The sequence below is a fragment of the Pezoporus flaviventris genome, unplaced genomic scaffold (assembly GCF_033815535.1).
Source record: "Pezoporus flaviventris isolate CSIRO_AGI_PZ_B2104156 unplaced genomic scaffold, CSIRO_AGI_Pfla_v1 ptg000204l, whole genome shotgun sequence".
Classification (NCBI taxonomy): Eukaryota; Metazoa; Chordata; class Aves; order Psittaciformes; family Psittacidae; genus Pezoporus; species Pezoporus flaviventris.
The window spans coordinates 197,702-217,132 of NW_026892752.1; the positions used below are offsets into that span (position 1 = coordinate 197,702).

At 45.5% G+C, this 19,431-nt stretch overlaps 1 protein-coding gene across 4 annotated transcripts in view; it reads left to right on the forward strand.

The window, feature by feature from the left end:
* The first annotated feature begins 1,654 nt into the window (after nucleotides 1–1,654).
* The window catches only part of LOC133262223 (splicing factor 3B subunit 3-like), a 58,204-nt gene continuing 40,427 nt past the window's right edge, over nucleotides 1,655–19,431 (forward strand). The window contains exons 1-9 of one of the 4 annotated variants that reach the window (XM_061441186.1): nucleotides 1,655–1,982; nucleotides 2,329–2,441; nucleotides 2,874–3,200; nucleotides 4,308–4,480; nucleotides 10,592–10,733; nucleotides 12,425–12,537; nucleotides 13,282–13,419; nucleotides 14,540–14,643; nucleotides 15,792–15,957. In XM_061441186.1, the coding sequence (XP_061297170.1) occupies nucleotides 2,372–2,441; nucleotides 2,874–3,200; nucleotides 4,308–4,480; nucleotides 10,592–10,733; nucleotides 12,425–12,537; nucleotides 13,282–13,419; nucleotides 14,540–14,643; nucleotides 15,792–15,957 (1,233 nt within the window). In that variant the 5' untranslated portion in view covers nucleotides 1,655–1,982; nucleotides 2,329–2,371. The remainder of the gene's footprint in view (nucleotides 1,983–2,328; nucleotides 2,442–2,873; nucleotides 3,201–4,307; nucleotides 4,481–10,591; nucleotides 10,734–12,424; nucleotides 12,538–13,281; nucleotides 13,420–14,539; nucleotides 14,644–15,791; nucleotides 15,958–19,431) is intronic. The other 3 variants (XM_061441184.1, XM_061441187.1, XM_061441188.1) reach the window with 3 other exon arrangements.

Consider the following 19,431-nt stretch of genomic DNA (forward strand, 5'->3'; position numbering starts at 1 on the left):
GTCCAGTCGATCACTATCACTTCCCTCCTTCAGCAGCTAAGTCCCTCATGGGAGATTGGAAACACGCTTAGAAGAGGTCCACACTGGCTTCACAGATCTTGATGCCCCGGCCCGTATTTCACAGGCCCAGGATACCCAGTCCGTGTCTCAATCGTGCACAAACACAAATCTCCAAGCACTCCGTCTCTTCACCGGCCAATTCTCTCAGGGGAGATTGGGATCATGGTTAGAGGAAAACGTCTCAGTCACAGACACACACCAGCCTTCCCACCCAACCGAACGATACTTACAGTCCGTTGTTCTCGTCTGGGTCTTCGTGCACAAGAATTAAGGGTAATTTATACTGCAGTTTTCCGGGGAGCTCGAATTTCTTGGTTATTGCCTCTCTGTTCATTGATCTCTCGAGACTGCCCAGGGCAACCTCTCCCGAGCCACAAGTTGTGGGGCGTCCCTCATAAGAGCTATAGTACCAGGCAGCCACACAGAGATCACATTGGGGTCACCAATTTTGTTATAAAAACCTAATATCGCCAATCTGTTTTAATTGTTTTTTATTATAATTAATATCAAGAGGCAATAAGCAAGCAGCACTGGGTGCGCCAGGGAGTCTCCGCTCTGCCCGAGGCGCACGAGGGGAACTTCTGGGGATAGTCTCTTATACTTTTTGGTCTTGGGTCTCAGACAATCCTGTTGTCTTCCTCTCCTGGGCTTCTCCATCTGTTGCTGGGGTCTTGTCTCCGGGTGAAGAAATATCTTAGAAAGGTTACTAAACGTCTTAGTAATGCATTAACAGGAAGATGTCTATCACAAGTCTGACCACCATCTTAGCACCCATAAATTCCACTCCTTATGTGTTTATTTGTTCAGTGCACAGATTTCACAACGTTCTGTAACAGGACATATCTCTAAGTTACCTTCCCCCCCCCCCCCCCCCCTTTTTCTAAGAACATTCATGCAATTTAAACAATGAACAAAACATTTCTTTGCACAATATTGCAGTTGACCCAGGGGAATTATTCTCTTTTTTCTTCTTCCTCCTCACTGTGGTATTGACAAAGACACTTATACCCTTTGCACGTAGCACAATGTTCACAAGGGATTCCATCTCCACACAAAGTGCAACGATCACTAGGACCCCTGAGTTGCTGACACGAATCACTCTGATGTAACTCACATCAGTAACCACCAGGTGGTTCTGGCAAAGTTTATTTTAGAAATTTCCTTTTCTCTATAGTTGCTAACAAAGACTAACGTCCTTGAAGTTACTTATTTACAACCCTATTCTTCAATCAACCCCATTCTCCAAGGGAGAGGGGTGGAAGCGGCCTCTTCCCTCAGGCCCGATGCTATAGCAGCCGTTATCGTGGGGCTCAGCTGGGGCTGCCGATGTCGGTGCCTGAACGTTTGCCGCCGTTCGAATCCGCCTGGTAGCGCGGGAGAATCACGCTGCCCCGTTGCTCTACAGAAGAAGGCGGCTTAAGAGTATTATTTTTCCTTTGAGGATTTTGGTACAGGTAGCGGCTACCATCGCCCCCCGATCATTCAGGCGCCGCTTCAGGCAGCTACACGTCGCGCGCACGCTGGGCCTGGCGGAAAGGCCCGCCGAAGAGGTTCGGGAGGGCAGTGTTCTCTGGGGTTTATGGTGGTGTGGTTGTTTAGGTAGGACTATCATCCGCTGTCATCTGCTTCCGTACGGTATGGACGGTCCCGCCGCGCCTATTTTGCCTGGGGTAGTAGCTGTGGGTCCGAGTGCCGTGGGCCCCTAGGGTCTTGGCTTACGGGGGGTGGATCTGTGCCTGGTTCCCGGAGCCCGCCTGGGATGCTGGGCGGTGCTGGTCTGTGGGCCCGGCCAGGGCCTCGGTGAGGCTTGGGGCGTTGAAGGCCGGTTCCCCTGGCCTGCCGTCAGTGTGGAGCCCCCATTCTCTCCCGTGTTAGCCTCGGAGCAAGGAATCGATTCCGGCATTCACCCTAAGCCGTTGTGGGTAGGTTTGGTTTGTGTTAAATGAAATGGCGACACGAGTGATGTGTAACGGCGTAGGATACCTCTAGAGGGATTATTCCCATGTTTTGTTTGGTTTCTGAACAACTAAAGCTGCAAGAGAAGTCATTAGCTCGGTGTCCTGCGCAGGCATGCTGCAGTAAGGAGCTCAGCAGCCTGGTCCTCTTTGAGAGAGCTTTTTGCTTCATAATAAATGCCACATAACTTCAGCTGGGTGGCGGGCAGTCTTCCAATGTGAGGTGATAGACAAGCAGGGGAGCAGTGGTTTTCTGTGCCTTATGGAAGCCTTTGGCTTTGCAGAGTATATATTTTTGGTCTACTTGTTACAGACTCAGTGGAGCTACGATAAAGTAGCACAAACCCGTTGCTAGCATGTTTCTCTACAACCTGACATTGCAGCGTGCTACTGGCATTAGCTATGCTATCCATGGCAATTTCTCAGGTAAGTTTCTCCTCCCTTCACATATCTAGGCTTGAGTGTTTTTGTGTTGTAGTGGAAAAAAGGTGTTTGTGTTTTATTTGGTTTGGTTGCTGAAGCTAGTTTGTTTCAGCATAGGTTTTTATTTCTATTTTTTACTGGTATATTGTCATTTGTTCTTGAGCTGTTGTAACTTGTGGAAGGATCAAGAGAAGTTTGGCTCAATTATCTATATATTTAATTCAGTATTTTTTCTGCTTTCCTGGTCTGTTAAAAGATGATCAAACAATAGTGGCACTGAATGTAGTTAAGTTGCTTTGAATTCCTCCATAGGAATTGTAAAACTTGTTGGCATTTAGTAGTCATGAAGTTGTATCATCTTTCTTATAGTGCTTCTTAAAATTCAGTGTTCTGCTGCATTGTTGCTAACTCTTTGCCATGTTTTGGGTTCTTTAGGAACCAAACAACAAGAAATTGTTGTTTCCCGGGGCAAGATCCTGGAGTTATTGCGCCCTGATCCTAACACAGGGAAGGTTCACACCCTGCTGACTGTGGAAGTGTTTGGAGTCATTTGCTCCCTCATGGCCTTCAGGCTGACAGGTGGCACCAAAGACTATATCATCGTAGGCAGTGATTCGGGACGTATTGTTATTCTGGAGTACCAGCCCTCAAAGAATGTGTTTGAGAAGATTCATCAGGAAACGTTTGGCAAGAGTGGATGTCGCAGAATCGTTCCAGGCCAGTACTTGGCTGTAGACCCAAAGGGCCGTGCAGTCATGATCAGTAAGTCAGTCTGTCAACTTGGTTTCACCGTACCTTTTTTTCCTCATGTCTTGTGGATGCTTATTTTGGAGAGAGTTTCTGCCAGGTGCAATTGGAAGTGTTTCTCAAGCAGTTTGTTAAGCTATAAGACATGTCAGAGAGAATGCAGGCATTCAGAATAGTTCTTGATGCTGATGGAATTGCACAAATGAATTCTAATGCTGGAAAGAGGCCATCTTTCTTGGCAGTGCACAGAGCCCCAGAGTGCCATGTCTGGGAGAGAAGTTGGGGTTGCATGCATCAGTGCTACTGTGTAGTCAGTCAGTTCCTGTAGCCTGAAATGCTGTTATGAGTTCCTGTCTCTTTTCTGAGATTTTTTTTTTTTTTTTTTTTTTTGGTGGGGGGGTGGTGTTGGTCATGTGTGTGTGTTTATAAGACTTGCCGCAAGGTGTCTTAGTGACTTGGTACATGAACTTCCTCAATTGCTGAAGCTAGCTTTGTGCAATGCTGCTTTCCTTACATGCTGAAATCTTGTAGTGATAGGTACTTTAATAGTGCCTTTTTATGTTAGGAATATCGACAAATAATGTTTTTTTCTAACAAGTCTTGTTTTCATTGGTGAGGAGGTAGCAGAGTCACAGTTATGCCATTCATGTTGATAGTTGAATGGTTATGTTGTGGATACTGTGTATCATGCAGGAGTGGGTTTTCTTAGTTAAAATATTCCTGAGGAGAGGTCTTCTTGCCAAGTGACAAGAATAGTGAAACATCTGACTGTTTTCAATTTGGTTTTCCTTCCCTGCAGTCTGTCAGCACTCGTACAGTGAAATGAGTGAGTAAACCTGTTTGTAGCCATTGTAGATTGACTGTTAGGCTAGATGTACGTAGCTCAAAGGGTAAGGTTTTGTCTTTAAAGAGCTGGAGTTGGCATTTGTGCTTGCAGCCCAAAACATTTAAAATGAGACATTCAGAGTTAATCGGGACACAGAGATAAAAACTATTGGTGAGCTTCAGCAGAAGTAATGCTGACGTTCTTATGCAAGGTTGTGTATTGATACTGGACTGCAGGTATGGTCAGATTTGATCAGCAGGTGCTGTGCTTCAGGCACTGTTGTCCTTGCCTTGCAGGTGCAATTGAAAAGCAGAAGCTGGTGTATATCTTGAACAGAGATGCTGCTGCTCGTCTCACCATTTCTTCCCCGCTGGAAGCCCACAAGGCAAATACCTTGGTTTACCACGTGGTGGGAGTTGACGTGGGATTTGAAAACCCAATGTTTGCTTGTCTGGAAATGGATTATGAGGTGAGAAGAACTTGATCTCCCTTTGCTGTATTTTGAGCTTTGTCATTCCTCTCCTGTGATTAATCTGTCAGCGGAGGAAGGAAATGATGGCTGCTTTTGCTATCTGAGACAATTTTCATTTGTTACTGCCGTGGTTTAAGCCCAGCCGGCAACCCAGAACCATGCAGCCCCTTGCTCACTCCCCCCTTCTTCCCCCTGCTCCTGGAGAGATGGGGAGGAGAATTGAAAGAATGTAACTCCCACAGGTTGAAATCAGAACAGTCCAGTAACTAAGGTATAAAACAAACCACTACTGCTGCCACCAATAATAATAATAACGATAAGGGAAATAACAAGGTAAGAGAATACAACCACTCTCCACCTGCTGACCAATACCCAGCCCAACCTGAGCAGTGATCTAGCCCTTATTGGGTAACTGCCCCCAGTTTATATACTGGGCATGATGTGCTGTGGTATGGAATACCTCTTTGGCTAGTTTGGGTCAGGTGTCCTGTCCCTGCTTCCTCCTGGCTTCCCCTCCTCCTTGGCAGAGCATGAGACTCAGAAAGTCCTTGGTCAGAGGAAACATTACTGAGCAACAACTAAAAACGTCAGTGTTATCAGCGTTGTCCCCCGGCTGAAAGTCAAAACCACAGCACTGCACCAGTTACTAAGAAGGAGGAAAAATGACTGCTACTGCTGAACCCAGGACAGTACCCACCCCTTATTCCATACCATTCATGTCATGCTCAGATCTCACATTTTTCAATATACCATCACTCTTGTCTCGTGTGTGTATATATATATATACACATACACATACACACACACACACAGAGCATTCCTTAGTGCATGGACCAATCCCTATAAAGCTGCTGAGTTCATGCTGTCCATGATGTTGGGCTCTATCTCTTGTAACAGTTTTTCAGAGCAGGAGAGGCTTTTTGCAGTGTTGGATTGTTGCATACTGATGACACAGTGGAACTTGTCTGGTTTCATCAAAGTTCATTTTTTGTTGGGATGATGGTCGGAGGGAAGTCAGAGCCAGTTCCTGATGACCTGAAGATATCTAGTTTGTGGTCTATAAAAGTGCTACATAGCAGGCAACAGCATACAATTGAGTTCATTAGCTGTTTTCCCTTAAATTCAAATTCCCTTGAGGTACACATCGCAATTACCCATCTGCCCGCATAACCCTCTAAGTATGTCTGGGTCCTTGAGCAAAAGCAATCCCACGAGTGGGTTTGCCTTTACCTGAAGCAGGAATAACCCAGACTGTCTTCCCCAGCAAATTCTTTATGTGCACCACAGGAACTTTATCCCCTTCTACAGTATGTAAAGGTTCTGACTGGGCTGCCCTGTTGGCAGATCCTCTGGTGTTGACCAACCAGGTGGCTTTTGGTAAATGTGTATCCCAATGTTTGAAAGTCCCACCATCCATTGCTCTAAATGTGGTTTTAAACAGCCCATTGTACCATTTGATTTTTCCCAGAGGCTGGTGCATGGTAGGGGATGTGATATACCCATTCAATGGACTATTTGGCCCAAGTGTCTGTTCTGGACCCAACACCCTGGACAGCAGGGTTCTGGACACAACACCCAAGGTTGTTCTGGAAATGAGTCCCACTGTCTGACTCAGTTCTCTCTGGGGTTCCGTGTCACCACAAGACGTGTTTCTCAAGGCCCAGGATAGTGTTCCGGGCAGTGGTGTGGGGCACAGTAAATTTTTCCGGCCATCCGGTGGTTGCTTCCACCATGGTAAGCACATGGTGTGTGGGTTGGTGAGAGTGTGATATAGTCAGTCTGCCAGACTTCCCCATATTTGTACTTCAGCCATCGTCCTCCATACCAAAGAGGCTTTAACCATTTAGCTTGCTTTAATTGCAGCACGTTTCACAGTCATGAATAACCTGGGCAATAGTGTCCATTGTTAAGCCTACCCCTTGATCACGAGCCAGTCTCTGTGTTGCATCTCTGCCCTGATGGCCTGAGGTGTCATGGGCCCCCTGTGCCAAAAAATAATTCACCCTTATGTTGCCATTCTAAGTCCATGTGATCCACTTCAATCTTAGCAGCTTTATCCACTTGTTGGTTGTTCTGGTGTTCCTCAGTGGCCTGACTCTTTGGTACATGAGCATCTACATGGCGTACCTTCACCACCAGGTTCTGCACCCAGGCAGCAATAACTTGCCACAGTGCAGCAGCCCAGATGGGTTTATCTCTGCGCTGCCAATTACTCTGCTTCCATTGCTGCAGCCACCCCCACAGGGCATTTGCCACCATCCATGGGTCAGTATAGAGATAAAGTACTGACCACTTTTCTCGTACAGCAATGTCCAAGGCCAGCTGGATGGCTTTCACCTCTGCAGACTGACTCGATTCACCCTCTCCTTCAGCTATTTCTGCAACTTGTCATTGGGGACTCCATACAGCTGCCTTCCATCTCCGATGCTTCTCCACAATACAGCAGGGCCCATAAGTAAACAAGGCATACTGCTTTTCACTTTCTGACACTTTATTATATGGTGGGGCCTCCTCTGGTGACATTCCAAAATCTTTTTCCTCTTGCCATTCCATGATGAGGACTTGAATTCCTGGACGACTCCTATTAGAGCTCCTTGTGTAATTAGTGCAGCCCCCTTACTCCATGTAGTATCGGTTGCATGATGTGTAGAGGAGACGCTGCCTTTGAACATCCAGCCCAGCACGGGCAACTGGGGTGCCAGGAGAAGCTGTGCTTCAGTGCCAGTCACTTCTGAAGCAGCTTGAACCCCTTCATAGTCTGCCAGTATCTCTTTCTCAATTGGGGTACAGGTGGCCTCAGATCCTCTGTATTCCCGACTCCAAAAGCCGAGGGGTCAACCTCGAGTTTCCCCTGGAGCTTTCTTCCACAGGTTCCAGGGAGGACCATTCTCCCCAGCTGCAGCGTACAGTACATTCTTTATGTCTGGCCTGGTCATTCTTCTTCCGGGTCACGTGACAGAGAGGGCTTACAATCAAACTGTGATTTGGGATGTGCATTCTCCAGGACCCCACAACACCCAAGAAAGCTTGTGTTTCTTTTTCTTAGTTGGTGGAGACATTGCTGTTATCTTGTTGATCACATCCGTGGGGATCTGTCTACGTCCATCTTGCCATTTTATTCCCAAAAATTGAATCTCCTGTGCAGGTCCCTTGGCCTTACTCCATTTTATGGCAAAACCGGGTTTCAGAAGGGTTTGGATTTCCTCCCTTTCTCAAAAACTTCTTCCGCTGTATTGCCCCACAATATAATGTCATCAATGTATTGCAGGTGTTCTGGAGCTTGCCCCTGTTCCAGTGCTGTGTGGACCAGTACATGGCAGATGGTAGGGCTCTGTTTCAGTCCTGGAGCAGTCAGTTCCAAGTGTACTGGACTCCCCTCCAAGTAAAAGCAAACTGGCCTGCGTTCTGCTTCCCAAGGGATTGAGGAAAATGCATTGGCAATACCATTGTGGCATCCCTCTTTGCTGCCTTTGACTCCAGTTCATACTGAAGTTCTAGCATGTCCAGTACAACAGCACTCAATGGTGTGACTTCGTTCAGACCATGATAGTCTACTGTTAGTCTCTGCTCTCTGTTAGACTTTTGCACTGGCCATATGGGGCTATTAAAGGGTGAATGAGTCCTACTGATCACTCCTTGGATGTCCAGTCTGTGGATCAGCTTATGGATGGGACTCAGGGAGTCTCGGTTGGTGCGGTATTGCCGCTGGTGCACTGTTGTGGTGGCGTTTGGCACTTGTTTTTCGACCTTCAGCAACCCTACAACAGAAGGATCCTCAGAGACGATGCAAGGTGGGCAGCTGCTCAGTTTCCTTCTTCTCCAAAGCAGCAATACCAAAAGCCCATTGGTACTCTTTTTGGTCTTTGAAGTACCCTCTCCTGAGACAGTCTATGCCAAGGATGGATGGAACCTCTGGACCAGTCACAGTGGAGTGCTTTTACCACTCCTTTACGGTCAGGCTGATTTCAGCCTCCAGTGCAGTCAACGCTTGGGATCCTCCTGGCACTGCAGAAATATTAAATGGGTTCCACCCCTTGATAGCTTGATGGCTTCAGGGTACACTGTGCACCGGTACCTACTAGAGCCTTATACTTCTGTGGGACTAATGTGCCAGGCCATCTGATCCACACAGTCCAGGAAACCTGATTGTCCCTCTCCTCCACCTGACTGGAGGCAGGTTCCCTCTAACAGTGATCACAGCACTGGTCACTTATGTATGGTAGACAGGGATTAGTCTTTTTTATCACAGGAGCTGGAGTAAAATCAGCTCTTCCACTCCATCTGGGAACCTGCTCACCAGAGACTGAAGCCGCTGCTCTCATGGGATGATCAGTCTTGGCCCTTGCTCTCCTCTTCAATTCACTCACCCATTCCTCCAAAGCTGAAGTAGGTTTACCATCCCACTTTGTCATGTCTTCTCCGTGATCCCTCAGGTAATACCTTAGTGTGGCCCATGATGTATACCTTCTATATCTTCTTTCTCGAGCAGTAGGACGCCTTTTGTTAATATCCTAGATGTGTGTTGCTGCACTTGGGGAGCTGGATAGATCATCTCTCAATTGGTTGAGGTCCTGGGACAGTTTTTCCACAGCTGAGATGATGGAAGGGGTGAGATTGTCTTCAAACTCTCAGTTTATGAATCATTTCATCCACTGTTGGTGGTACTATGTCATTCCAGGTTATTGCTGCCATTGAATGGCTATATGATGATGGTGCATTCTGTGTAAATTTTTGCCACATGGGTCATGTACATTCGACTTCATCTGGATCTGTGGGTATATCCTCGTTATTTGGCTTGATGTGATAGATGTGGCCGATTCCCTCAGAGACTGGATGCCTTTCTCTAAAGTAGTCCACTTGGCTGAGCGACTCATAACATCATCCTTGTATGGAAACCTTTCTTTCACAGCTGCCAAGAGCCACCTCTACAGGCTGAGGAACTGTTTCTCTCTTGTAATTGTTTTGTCAGTTCCCCCTTCCTTATCAAGTGATCCCAGCTGCTTGGCTTCCCTACCTTCTAGTTCATGACTGTCAGCCCCATTGTCCCAGCATTGGAGCAACCAGTTGATGATGTGCTCCCCTCCTTGATGGGTAAAATCTTTTTGCATATTCTGTAGCTCAATTGAGATCCAAGGTCAAGAAGTCGCCTCTTCTTCCTCTAATTCATGTGATAATGACTCCAGATCAGATGCTGTCCCTGACAGTGAGTGCATTGTTTCTTTTTTGCTTTTCCCCTTACATACAGGGGCAACCTATTGGCATGAATTGGTCCTCTGGTTTAGCTGCAGTGATTATCACTGTGGTTGGAGTGGCTGCAGTGTCTTTTGTCAGGGTTTGGGTAGCTGCTGTACTTGTCACTGGGGCTGCTGTAGCTGCTGGGTTGGAGCTGGATTAGCTGCACTGTCTGTTGCGGTCGGAGTTTGAGTGGCTGCTGTACTTGTCGCCGGGGTCGGTGTAGCTGCTGTGGTTGGTGCTGGAGTAGCTGCGCTGTCTGTTGTGGTTGGAGTTTGAGTAGCTGTTGTTCTTGTCACTGGGGTTGGTGTAGCTGCTGTGGTTGGAGCTTGAGTAGCTGCGCTGTCTTTTGCAGTCAGTTTGAGTAGCTGCTGTACTCGGAGTTAGAGTAGCTGTGTTGTCTGTTGCTTTGCTGTTGCATCCAGAGACATTTTTTTCCCTTTGAAGGTGCTGGATAGTGTCGAACAGGGCTCTGTAAGCATAGGCCAAGTCCCAGCATGTTGCCATGATTTGTCCTTCTCTGGTATGACCAGGATGACAACATACCTCATTTAAATGTTTTACTAATTTTTCTGGATTTTGCACTTGTTCACTGGTGAATTATAATGGTTTGGGTTGGAAAGGACCTTAAGATCATCTAGTTCCAACCTCCTTGCCATGGGCAAGGACACCTTCCACTAGACCATGTCCACCCAAGGCTCTGTCCAACCTGGCCTTGAGTACATCCAGGGATGAAGCATTAACGCTTCTTTGGGCAACCTGTGCCAGTGCCTCACCGCCCTTTTGGGTTTCATTCTAAAACTGTTTCTCTGTGTGTCAGCTTTGCTCCTCCTTTAGTACCTTTCTTGAAAGACACTTTCATGTTTTCTGTTTTAGGAAGCAGACAATGATCCAACAGGAGAAGCAGCAGCCAACATACAACAGACACTGACGTTTTATGAACTGGACTTGGGTTTGAACCATGTTGTTAGGAAATACAGTGAGCCTTTGGAAGAGCATGGCAACTTCCTCATAACAGGTACTGCCAACTGAACCACAAAGTTATTTTCCCATGGATCTACTTGGTTCTCATTCTCCAGGGAAACAGAATCACTATTCTGCATCTTGGGAGTTTTGTCCATGGTAGTCTGAACCATTAGTATTGATTTAAGGAACAGAACTTCATAACTCACAAAGAGTTATAAAGCAGGTGTGATTATTGCGGCACTGGGTGCGAGGGGGATCGCTTCTCCTAACTCGCACACCGAGAGCTCAACAAACTGGATATTTATTACACACCAACATACATATTCATTAGGTTCCCGAGAGTTTATAATTATATATAATTATATCCTGAGATGTTATAATTAGTTTAGGTACTTATTATCATAAGTCTTCTCCCTTTTGGTGCTTGTGCACTGCCCTCCGATGGTCATGGGCAGGGGTCTTCAGGATGAAGTAAGCAGTCTTCCTCACAGTGCACTTTTCACCCTTGGCACAGTTTCCCCAGCTGGCAACCTCAAGTCTTATAGAAACTAGTTGAAACAAATTCCTGTCAGACATTCATCTTCTTGAGGGAAAGGGGTCTCTGATTTTAAGCCAAGTGTTTCAGCTACTTATTCTATTCTGGGTTATAGCTTAACTGGCAAGAACAGGAACATACCTGTTCCCTATACTAAGTTAAGACAATCAATACATAGTTTGAAGAAAACTCTTAACCCTTTCCTTAGTCTGTTACTATTCCTCGCATCACTATAAATTAATTGACCTTGGAGTTAGGTAATGAGTGATGGTTCATACATGGAAATGTGCAAGAATCCCTACATACAGCTGTGGTGTCCAAGTGCTCCCCATCTCTTCATTGAGATGTGTTCTGGATATTCTTTGGATTTTCAAGCTAAGAGATATTAACTAGATTGCACATAGCTGGGAGCAGATGAAAAAGCATGTATTTTTAGGTAATGTGTGGGTGCTCTTGTACTCTCACGTGGGATTCCATCAGTTAATAGGTATTTGAAAGGCAGTAGATGAATCCATGGACTTAAAAGTCTGCTTACAAGGATTGGATACAAAGCCAGCCTAATGCCTTCAGCCTGGGAAACCACTGAACCACTACAGGTTCCTCTCCAAGCACAAGGGAAGCTAAGCAAGCATGAAGGAAGCTAAGCTATTTGAGCATTCTTGTGTGCTTGCCCTGTTGTTGCATCTTCTGTAGGCAGCTGTTGGACATCCAATACTGGACTGGATCTGACCACTACCACTATTTTGAGGATATTTTGTTATGTTGGCATCTCAATTGAAGCATTTTTAAAAAGTGCTCAAAATAATGAAAGATATGTCAGGAAACAATCTGGTGGATTTTTTTTGATAGCAAGCAAGCATGTCAGTAACCCCAGGGTTGTGTTTAACTGACAAGTTGCTAATGTGGTAATTTGGGCATGGTGTGGCTTTCTAGACAAGAATAAGCCAGGAAGCATAAGCCACTTGTCTGAAGCTTCATCCTTTTTCTCCTTCCTGGTCTCCTAATTCCATCTGCCCTCTTGTCATGCCAACACAGGCAGCTGTTCTTGGTCTTTTGTCTTCTCCTTCAGTAAGAGCAGATTTGTTATGTGGGGTGATGGGGAGCACTGGAAGCTATATTGCTTTAAAGAAACCCAAAAGTATTCTGCAGGCAACAACTCAGATCTGTGGTAAAGGCTGTTCTCATAATATTTCTTCTGTGTGTTTCAGTTCCTGGTGGTTCTGATGGACCTAGCGGGGTGCTGATCTGTTCTGAAAACTATATTACTTACAAAAACTTTGGTGATCAGCCTGATATCAGATGCCCAATTCCCAGGAGACGGGTGAGACCCTCCTTTTTTTTAAGGTTAACTTTGTCAGTGCTCTGTGAATGCTTGGTATTTGCCTTTTGAGATTAAAAGGTGTCAGGGAGGCTTTAAAGTAGAAAAAAAAAGTAAAAAGTATGTCAGCCTCTCACCTACCTTACTGGCTGCATGTTATCCAGGAGGGAAGATGGAGGTGAGCATAGCCTGAAGTGATGAGCTTGGTTCATGTCTCATCTCTAATACTTATGTTGGAGATACTCCATAGACTCTGATCTGGTAGCGCTGTCAGTGTAACAATGGGATTATTTGAGATGGTCAGTCGTGGTTGCTGTGTGTGCACAGGTGAATTTGACAGCTGCTCTGTTGCATCTAAGACTGCTTCCTCCACCTTTGGTGTTGCAAATTGTTGTGTGCTTTGAACACCTGCCAAGGTTCAGGTGCTTGCAAAGGGCTGTATGTGGATTGCAGCCCTTTCCTCTGTGTTTGGCTTTGATCTGTGATAATTGTCTGGGGAGGGGAGGGCAAATAGGATAGATGGGGTGATGTTTTGGCAGAGTCTCTTGGAAATGTGCTTCCTTCTGAGGCAGACATGTACCATGGGTAATTATGGGTGCAATGGAGGAGATCTGCTTTGTGTTTAAAGCCTCCTCACATGCTGTCAGCACTTAAGGCACCTGAGGAATGGAAATACTTCAGTTGGTGAAATCGCATCTGCACTTGCCAGGTAGTTCCACCAATGACCTCTGCTTTCTTTCTTGACAGAATGACTTGGATGATCCGGAGAGGGGTATGATTTTTGTTTGCTCTGCTACACATAAGACTAAGTCCATGTTCTTCTTCCTGGCCCAGACAGAGCAGGGAGATATCTTCAAAATTACTCTGGAGACTGATGAAGACATGGTAAGCATTGCGTGAAGAGCAACAAAAGCATTTATGGAGAAGAGTCCTTAGTCAATTATTTTGATTTTCTGAAGTGATAAATATTTAGTTTTATGGGTTTATCTGTGTAATGGCACCTGGTTTATGTGATTTGTAATACAGTTGCACCTGCAGTTGTAACTGGTGTTCACTCATACAGAGACACAGCACAAGGTCTGCAACATTCTGTGAGAATTGCACTGCAGAGTCCCTTGGGCATATTTTAGATGTTCTGCAGGTAGTCCTCTCTTCAAAAGATGGGAAGTGTGGTCCATGAACCTGCTGGGGGGGGGATTTCAGAAACTAGTTCTGGGGGACTTAGTTTCTCTTGATCATAGTAGATGCTCTCTATTTCATCTCTTAATTGAATATTTACATGCTAAAATTGATCTTTTTTGCAAATAGAGGTAGAGCTGGTCTGTGAGTTGAAATCACAAGCTTGCAGTGGCTTGCTGCTGCTTGTCCTAGTATTTTGCAATGAAAAGATCTCTGCTGCAGTGAATCAGTTGATGTTTTTGAGTAAATGTTGAATGTTAGTTCTTCCTTCATTTAAACATGTCAGTTTGGTACAAGGGATGATTGTGTGCTATCTTTAAGTGGCTTAAGATCATTCTTGGAAGTTTCACCAGGGGCTGTTGCAACCATATGAAATGTAGAAATTTGTTCAAAACAGTTATTTCTTTACCTGTTGGGGAATGGCTGGTGTTCAGTGAAGCAAATTTTTTTTTTCTATTAGACAACTTGCTATTTTGCAGCTGGTGTGTTTTGTTGGATTTTGTTTTGTTTGTGGTTGTGTGTTTTGTTTGTTTTTGGGGGGTGTGTGTTTGTTTATTTGTTTGTTGGGGAGGGGGGGGTGTGTCCTCCAAACTGACTCAGTGTTACCAAAGCTGAAAGTCTTTGAATAAAACGGGCAACCTGACTTCTGTGTTCAGAATTGGCTGCTGGATTTTGTGATTCATAACCTTCTGCCCTAAACTACTGATGTGGTTAAACCTGGCCCACTCTCCTGCTTCCTTTCTTTGCAGAGCAGCTTTTTTAATTAAATCACACATGTACAACTCTAGTCCTTTGCTAGTACAGTCACATCTTCCTCTGCTTTCAGGTAACAGAGATTCGGCTGAAGTACTTTGACACTGTTCCCGTTGCTGCTGCCATGTGTGTGCTGAAAACGGGGTTTCTCTTTGTGGCATCTGAATTTGGAAACCAGTGAGTAAACAATTTGATGTCAGCATTTTTCCCCTTAAACAGACTGTTTCTGTTCAGGGCTGCCAACTGGCCCTTGAAATTACTGAATGCAGAAAGACACCACCTCTCTTTTAATGGGGTCTGTTCACATGGCTTGAGCAGAGCAGTTGGTTTAGACTATGGCAGGGAGATTTTCTTGTTTGAACCCAAATTAGGTATTGCAGTGCAGAAAACAAAAGATTACATTCTGTTGCAGTAGGTTTTTGAAGAATTGGGCAGTTGCAGTTCATATGGGGTCCACTGTATATCCAGATGAATTATATTTTAGTTTTATAGTTTTCATTGAACTTTTGTGTGTTGTGGCCCACTCAGAAGTAGATAGGGTTTGTTATTTGTAACTGGTCCTTTCCTTACCAGATGTGTACTTGAGGGCTTTCTCGATTCTCAGTTTGGTGTTCTAGGGTATGCAAACAGCACACCTTTGAAGATGGTTTAACAGTGTCTGAGTGGGGGATTCACAGGAATGGAGATCTGTACTTGTTTTTTTGTTTTGTTTTTTTTTTTGGGGGGGGGAGGTTGTTTGGTGGTGTTTTTTTTTGTTTTGTTTTTTTTTCCCTGACTATATCTGCAGTCAGCCACCTGAGGGAGCTCCAGCCAGTTTACTGGAGTGACAACTGGGTTGTATAAACCAAGCTCTTGAAGCCATAGTCATTTGATCTTTATTAAAACCAGGAAGTAAACCAGTCTATATCTTGGGTGTTTTTTTGTTTTGTCATGTCTGTCCCCTTGTCTCCCCCCCCATTCCCCCTGAAATTTAACTTGATTATTGTGATATTTAAGTGCATAAAATGGAATAGGGAATGTGGTTTAAAATAGTGAGGTGGGAATATTCCAGTAAAAAAGATAACTGTAGAGTTGCGGTCTTAGCCATTGGCCTTGCTTTTGGCATCAGCTGTTGGTTGCTGTTTTGGCTCTAACATAAGAATTTTTGCAAGCCTCTGATTCCCTTTAGGTATTTTGTCACCAAGACAATCCTTAAGACTAAATTTCAATAGCTGTATAATATCAGGAAGAATTTCTCTCTGCTGCTTGAATATCTGTCTATACCGTACATGGAGAGGGCTACAATGAACATTGAATATGTCATTGCTCTTGCTCTCTGTCTCAAGTTACTTGTACCAGATAGCTCATCTGGGTGACGATGATGAGGAGCCAGAGTTTTCTTCTGCCATGCCTCTTGAGGAAGGAGATACGTTCTTTTTTCAGCCACGACTTCTCAAGAACGTGGTGCTGGTGGATGAGTTGGACAGTTTGTCTCCTATTCTGTGTTGTCAGGTATGTTGCCATCTGCAAGCTCTCATTCACTGCTTAAGTCTTTCTCATCTACAGAGGAGTTGATCATTGATGTATGAATTTTTTTCTTCAGAGTATTTGTGTGTAAGCAGAGTCACCAAAGCTACATGATCCTAGGTTTCCAGAAATACTGCCCTATAGTAAATGGTGGTAGAAAAGCAAGCCTGCTAAATCCTTAGGCCGCTGCCTAAGACTGGTACCTGGCCTGGCAGGCTTTTGATTCCTGAGGTGAAGAGTATATATCTGGACACAGGGTGTCAGCAGTCCTGTGCTGTCCCTCAGCTAACCATCAGACCAGTTCTCTGCTTGACTGGTGTCATGGTTTAAGCCCAGCCAGTAACTCAGAACCACGCAGCTGTTCCCTTACTCGCCACTTCTTACCCCCTCTCCCAGAGGAATGGAGAGGAGAATTGAAAGACTGTAATTCCCATAGAATAAGACCAGCCCAGTAATTAAGGTATAACACAAAACCACTACTGCTACCACCAATAATAATGATAACAGGATTAACAAGGGGAGAGAATACAATTGCTCACCACCTGCCGACCGATACTCAGCCTGACCTGAGCAGTGATCTGGACCTTCCAAGTAACTCCCCCCAGTTTCTATACTGCGCATTATGTGCTGTGGTATGGAATACCCCCTTGGCTATTTGGGGTTGGGTGTCCTGTCTCTGTTTCCTCCTGACTTCCCCTCTTCCCTGGCAGAGCATGAGACTGAGAATGTTCTTGATCAGAGTAAACATTACTGAGCAACAACTAAAAACATTGGTGTTATCAGCATTATTGCCAGGCTGAAAGACAAAAACACAGCACTGTACCAGTGTCCTGGGTTCAGCAGTAGCAGTCATTTTTCTCCTTCTTGGTAGCTGGTGCAGTGCAGTGTTTTGACTTTCAGCTCGGGAACAGAGCTGATAACAAGGATGTTTTGGTTTGGCCAAGGACTTTGTGAGCCTCATGCTCTGCCAGGGAGGAGGGGAAGCCAGGAGGAAGCAGAGACAGGACACCTGATCCAAACTGACCAAAGAGGTATTCCATACCACAGCACGTCATGCCCAGGATGTAACTGGGAGTTTGCCGGAAGGGCTGGGAGACTGCAGGGTTGGAGGAGGTATCGGTCGGAGCTTGGTCGGGCTTGGGGGGCGAGTTATCGGTCAGCGGGTGCTGAGGTGTTGTATTCTCTTCCCTTGTTATTTCCTTTATCATTATTATCATTGGTGGTAGCAGTAGTGATTTGTGTTATACCTTAGTTACTAAACTGTTCTTATCTCAACCCGTGGGAGTTGCATTCTTTTCAATTCTCCTCTCCATCCCTCCGAGAGCAGGGGGAGGGCAAGAAAGGGGGGGAAGTGAGCGAACGAATTACCTGACTGGGTTTAAACCACGACAACCAGCTACTAAGAAGGAGAAAAAAAGTGACTGCTGCTGCTGAACCCAGGACATGGGGCAGGAGAGATGGTGTGTAGTGTTGGATTGTTGCCTGCTGATGACACTGATGAACTCATCTGGTCACTGCTGAGCTTGTCCGGTTTCATCAAAATTCATTCTTTGTTGGGGTGATGAGTGGAGGGAAGTCAGGGTCAGCTGATGGAGATTTGAGGACAGTTCTACTGCTGCTGGCTTTTCCCATTACTTCTCTGCCGATGATCATGACAGCACATACCTTCTTTTCAAAGCCCAGAGTGGAGATGGGCATGTAGCTGATAGACTATAGAAGTGTTAGCAGAAAACTGCATATAAGTGAGGTTATTGGCTGTTTTTCCCCAAAATTAAATCCCATTGAGGTACACACCTGACTTCCCACTCTTCCTGCAGTACCCAACAAGTATATCTGGGTCCCTGAGCAAAAGCAATCCCAGGAGTGGGTTTGCCTTTACCTGCAGCAGGAATAACCTAGACTGTCTTCCCCAGCAAGTTCTTTATGTGCACCACAGGAATTTTATCCCCCTCTACAGTACAGAAAAGTCCTGATTGGGCTGGGCCAGCCATGTTGACAGATCCCCGGTGTAGTTTTTAACAGCCCATTGTACCGTTAGATTTTCTCAGAGGCTGGTGCATGGTAGGGGATGTGATATACCCACGCAATGCCATGCTCTTTGGCCCAAGTGTCTATAAGGTTGTTCTGGAAATGAGTCCCACTGTCTGACTCAATTATCTCTGGAGTGCCATGTCACCACAAAATCTGTTTCTTGAGGCCCAGGACAGTGTTCCAGGCAGTGGCGTGGGGCACAGCTTATGTTTCCAGCCATCCAGTGGTTGCTTCCACCATGGTAAGCACATGGTGCGTGGGTTGGTGAGAGTGTGATATAGTCAGTCTGCCAGGCTTCCCCATATTTGTACTTCAGCCATTATCCTCCATTGGTTGCATGATGTGTAGAGGAGACCCTGACTTTGATCATCCAGCCCAGCACAGGCAACCTGTGTGCCAGGAGGAGCTGTGCTTCTGTGCCAGTTCTTCTGAAGCAGCTCGAACCCCTTCATAGGCTGCCAGTATCTCTTTTTCAGTGGGAGTATAGCCAGCCTCAGATCCTCTGTATGCCCTACTCAGAAAGTTGAGGGGTTGTACTTGAGCTTCCCTTGGAGCTTTCTGCCAGAGGCTCCAGGTAGGATCATTTTCCCTGGCTGCGGTTTAAAGCACATTTGTCACATCTGGCCTGGTCCAGACTGGTTCAAGGGCTACTGCATCCACTATCTCTCGTTTCATTTCCTCAAAGGCTTGTTGTTGCTCAGGGCCCCAGGTGAAATCATTCTTCTTCTGGGTCACATGATAGAGAGGGCTTACAATCAGACTGTAATTTGGGATGTGCATTCTCCAGAACCCCACAGCACCCAGGAAAGCTTGTGTTTCTTTCTTGTTAGTTGGTGGAGACATTGCTGTTATGATTCGGAGAAAACTCCAGGAACAAACTTGCCAACAGTGTTTTCAAGCTGACAAGCAGATATTCTTTATTGCGGCGCCGGGAGACACGCGATAGCTCCTCCTAACGTGTGTCTCCCCATTGCCACACAAGATGTCCTTTTATAGCCACTGGGCATACATACATATTCATGAGGCTATGTATGGATTACATAATTTTCCAGAAAGTTCCCTGCATGCGTACAGAATTGTGGTGGTGGTCTCCGAGGGTCGTTTACTTCTTCCAACAATCTTCATCACTTCTGGCAGTCTTTGAAGCATGCACAGTAGATGCTCATACCATTTTAATTGGTTCATTAGCACCAGAGACATAATAATCCTCCTATCCTCCTACTTACCAGTTAGTTTAACTGTAGCCCATCCTGGACACCTGCCTTTCCCAGATACTCCTTATCCCTGTGTCCTGTTCTTCTAGACTGTTTTTCTTAAACTATGTCAACTGTAACTATTTATCTTGTGAGAATTCTCAGTATGTTCTCTAGCTGTACTCTACCTTGTTTTTTTTTTCTGTGTATCATGCACCTCAGTAATTTTCTGTTG